Source organism: Momordica charantia (genome assembly GCF_013281855.1).
Source record: "Momordica charantia cultivar OHB3-1 chromosome 4 unlocalized genomic scaffold, Mcharantia_2.0 BLBB01000004.1, whole genome shotgun sequence".
Classification (NCBI taxonomy): Eukaryota; Viridiplantae; Streptophyta; class Magnoliopsida; order Cucurbitales; family Cucurbitaceae; genus Momordica; species Momordica charantia.
The window spans coordinates 3,152,585-3,156,847 of NW_028275162.1; the positions used below are offsets into that span (position 1 = coordinate 3,152,585).

A 4,263-nucleotide genomic window follows, 5' to 3' on the forward strand; every position below is an offset into this window, starting at 1 on the left:
CTTTCTCTGTAACTCACTCTCTCCAAATATTTTTTTTTCCTTTCTTTGACTATATAGTTTTTAAAAATTGATGTTTATACTTATAAAATAAAAACAATAGTTTTTAGATTTTATAATTAAAAGATTAGATCTTTGCTGGATGATTATTGATGGTGGATGAGAAAGTCAATATTGCCTATTTTTGTAAAACTAAAAAAGAAAAAAAAATACTTTTTTTTGTTTAAAAATTATTTTGTTTTTGTATCCCAGTGCATTTTGATTCATGTAATATTTTCAAAATGTTCATTTTGGTTCTTATACCTTAAAATAAAGGATTAAGAAAAAAGTGACCATGATCCCTTCATTTGTATGATCTCGAGATCCATAAATTTTTTAAGATGTAGTTATAACTTTATATTAAATTTGTTTTGTATATAATTTATGTGAAAATATTGTAAATAAAGACCAAAATGATCCATTTTTAAAAGTAAAGGATTAAAATAGTCGTTTCACTAATACAAAGGTTAAAATGAAGGTAAAAAGCATGAGAATTTGAAAGTTTAAAGTTTAAAATCAACAAATTAAAAGTAAAAAATCAAAAGAGTATTTAAACAGTATTTAAAAAAAAAGGAATACTAGTTATCAATCATGTTTAATTATTTTTTAAAAAATAAACAGGAATTAAAAAACAAAAAACAGACCATTAAAAAAGAATTCTTAAATTGCTTATTAGAAACTGCAATAAAATAAATGGAGAACAAAGCAAAGAAACTAGGACGCGCTGCCTTTTGTTTGGTTTCATAGATAAAAAGGCCATTCACTCATAACCCCCTACTACTTCCACTAATTACAACTCCGCTAAACTAATTCTCATCATTCAAAATGTGTCTACAACCCGGAGTGCTACATATGGAAAACGCCTCGCCATATCGAGCACCTCAAATGGGTCGATAATCAGACGTTGCAGTCGTGCAACACTACACTTATTGGCCGAGGTATGCACCCCATGGGCATCGTCGATTGGATGAAGATCTCGTGTCTGACTGATCAGTTCATCAGGTCCATGTCTCTTTACGGCTTCCTCCTATAAACAAATACCAGAAATAGGAGAGTCACAACTCGAACAAAAAGCAACCAGTTACTTTCATACGTGCCCACCAAGAGTAGAATAAAAAAGCAAAAGATATTGTTAAAACTGAAAGTACTCATCAGCTGTGGCCAATATCTCCTTTTCATGATCCATGAAAAAGTTTGGTGGACCACTGATCCATAAGCAAACTTGGTCCAAAAAATGAAGCTTTTTTTTTTTTTTTTTTTTTTTGTGTGCTATCATAAAAGTGAAAAAGATCAGGTGTCACATAATCTAGGATGGGAACACTCAATGTGGTTAACAGTTGGCACTGTTTTTGGCCAAACAACAAAGACATGAATATAAAGATTAAATGAAGACATTACTGTAAAGAACTACAAGTTTACTAAAAACAGCTATTATCTTGCCATGTAAGCTATAGTTTTTTTTTTTAAATATATACATGAGTTTCTGAACCAACTTCTGTATACCTTGCCTAATCTAATATACATGTAAGCTATAGAATGTTAAACACTAGATAGATGGTTTGAACCCATATCCTCTAAGCTCTTTACTATTTACATTGGCTCTTATTAACCCCTAGACCAATCCATGATGTGTCTACGCTGTTATTTTTGTTTCCAACTATCTTCTGGTTCGAATGAATGCCTTACAGCATACCCACAGGACTGTAATAGTTTCTGTTTGCCAGAACTTGGTCAAGTGATCAGGTTATTTGAGAAAAACAAAAGCATATTTCCAAAATTTTGGACAAATAGGATCAGATTCTCAATCATGATTCATGAATGGATATGTTCTGGGGTAATTGATATACTTGCAAGGCTAATCTAATGTAAGGTTCCACTAATCTATATCGATATCATGTGATGCTGCATTGATTGGAGATGATGAGTACACAAGAAGTTTAAACAAAATCATAGACATTACACTTTTAGACATTACAGATGCAGATAAAACAGGAGGTCATACATAGATTTGAGCAACCTATTCAGGCAGACCTTGATGTTATGTGCCTTTTTATTTGGCAATCACAAATTAATACTTCCGAGTTTCGACCTTAAGTGTGCTAGTAGTAGAAAACAGTGGTCAGAACATACACATAAATCCAAACTAGAAAGCAAATGAACAGCAAGTTGCGAGTAGCAATCAACTAAGTCTAATTTATAAACTAAATGTCATACTTCATTCTAAGTAGTTTGTCTATCAAATTGCATATTTGAAGCTGAAAAACTCAATATGGCTTCAGTGAGGGTGTGACCGATGCCTTCTAATGGTGAGACAAACAATGAATCAAGAGAAACATGTATGATGTACCATAAAACAAACAATGAGAAGAAAAATGAAGGGTTATTAGTAAAAAATAGTAAACTTAAGCTGTGGTTTTCACCTTTTTTCTTCGTGGCTGCTGAAGAAATATCATTTGGAATCACATTCCCTATTTCGCACCCAGGTAGCTCTTTCAATCCCGAGTCTTGATTTGCCAAACACTGAAGATTTTCAAATTCACAAGCACCAAAACTCTGTCCATTTATCACGGCGCCTTCACCACTTCTGCTGCCATCAACGTCAGGATGGAGGCAGTAAACCTGATCCCCACACTGCATATTACATGGGTTCATCACATAAGCACCAGGGATGCTTGGGTTGGACAGGTTGGGATTAACAGCTTTCTGGTAAGGGAAAGATCCAATCTCCCCTTCAATTCTGCCCCTAATATCCACAAGCAAACACTTGAGCCTAGCAACCTCAGCCTCCAGTGCTGCCTGACCCTGCAGCCTCTTCATTAAATGCTGATTCAAAGCCCTCAATCTAACAACTTCATCCTCCAATGAGGCTGCCCTGGCCTTCTTCTTCTCGCGATACTTACGAACCGCTTCTCGGTTGCCCGTCGGGCGTTTCTTCGACTTCTTCTCGGTCGATTCTGCAGTGTCATCAGTGACGACCTTGTCGTCAGTTGGGGCAGGGACAATTTTGGTGTGGACATGAAAACAGGTGTGGGTATGAGAATAGTCAGGGCCCGGTGGATTGCAAGTGTGGGTGTGGGTACAAGTATGAGTGTCCTTGAGAAGTTCATCAAAGAAACTATCCATTGAACAACTGCTAGGAAGCTCCATATTAGGGCTCGAAAACACTTCTTGATTTGAAAAATCAAGCTCCCCGTCGTCCATTACCGAACTAAATTACACAGACCGGAGAAGGTAATTCAAAAGTTTTTCAGATCAACGCCGATGAGATAGTGAATTCCTGGACTCTGGAATTAGGCAAATGGGGGTTTGGGCACAGTAAATCGAAAAATTGTGCTCAGTCCAATTACAAAACTCAGTAAACCTAGCTGGAGAAGTTCGAACGATTCAAAAAAGTTTCACCGTTAGAACACTTAATGCGTCTGCTGAAAATCGCGCCGCAGCATTAATTAAAACACCAAAAAACAAGACAATGCTTACCCAGAAAACGCCATAGAAATCAATCATCCGAGCGCGACAGAAACTACGCAATTGAATCGAAAATCAAACGGAGAAACGGGATTTGATAAAGATGTAAAAGAAAACCCAGTTGCAAAACCAGAGGAATCAGAGGCGCGGGCCAAAGTTAGGAGAGAGAGATAAAGAAGAAACCCTAGGAAGGAGGTTCACATGGCGACCACGTTGATGAAGAACATTCAGCGAAAGGGAAAGGACCAAAATCAAGCCATGGGTTCAGAGATTCCATTAAAAAATTTTACTTTTTTCCTCATAAATAAGAGCTAAGAATTGGAAGCCATTGAATTTCAAGAAAAAAAAAAGAAAAGAAAAGGAAGCCATTGGAGAATTTATAAGTAATTGGAGGACTGAAATGTAAATTGGAAACAATATGGGAATTATTGTTGCTTTTTAACAGTACGGAAAAATAGAACATGACGTCAGTGGGTCCCTCCGACTTCCCTTTAGCTTATCGAATCTCAATCAGGACCGTCAAAATATTTCGATTTAGTTGATTGTATTAAATTTAAAACTAAAATTACAAGTTTCATCCATAAAAATTAGTTTTTTTTTTTGAAATAATGATTATTTGAAATTTATTCCGAAAATAATGTTTCAATAAGACAATTATAACATTTCAATAGTTGATTGTCTTTTTTTTTTTTATATATAAAAAATCAAAACAGGATTGTTTCTCAATGACACCGTATTTATGGTCTCTTCATAATATTACCT

At 35.3% G+C, this 4,263-nt stretch overlaps 1 protein-coding gene across 2 annotated transcripts; it reads right to left on the minus strand.

Annotated features, from left to right (window-relative positions):
• Positions 1-682: 682 nt before the first annotated feature.
• On the minus strand, positions 683-3,813 carry LOC111007925 (basic leucine zipper 23). 2 transcript variants are annotated; one of them, XM_088123468.1, is made up of 3 exons: positions 3,514-3,813; positions 2,457-3,401; positions 683-1,063 (listed from the first exon to the last, which is right to left on the minus strand). In XM_088123468.1, the coding sequence occupies exons 2-3, from the start codon at positions 3,235-3,237 to the stop codon at positions 1,035-1,037; spliced, it is 810 nt and encodes a 269-aa protein (XP_087979594.1). In that variant the 5' UTR covers positions 3,238-3,401; positions 3,514-3,813; the 3' UTR covers positions 683-1,034. The 2 variants fall into 2 exon arrangements, with proteins under 2 accessions (XP_087979594.1, XP_087979595.1); XM_088123469.1 differs by lacking the exon at positions 3,514-3,813 and having other exon boundaries at positions 2,457-3,507.
• Positions 3,814-4,263: the final 450 nt, after the last annotated feature.

Excerpts from the sequence above, each read along its gene's own strand:
- LOC111007925 (XM_088123468.1), bottom strand. The coding sequence starts at position 3,237 with ATGGACGACGGGGAGCTTGATTTTTCAAATCAAGAAGTGTTTTCGAGC. Across the intron at positions 1,064-2,456 it reads AGCAGCCACGAAGAAAAAAG|GAGGAAGCCGTAAAGAGACA; the intron begins GTGAAAACCACA and ends ATTTGTTTATAG.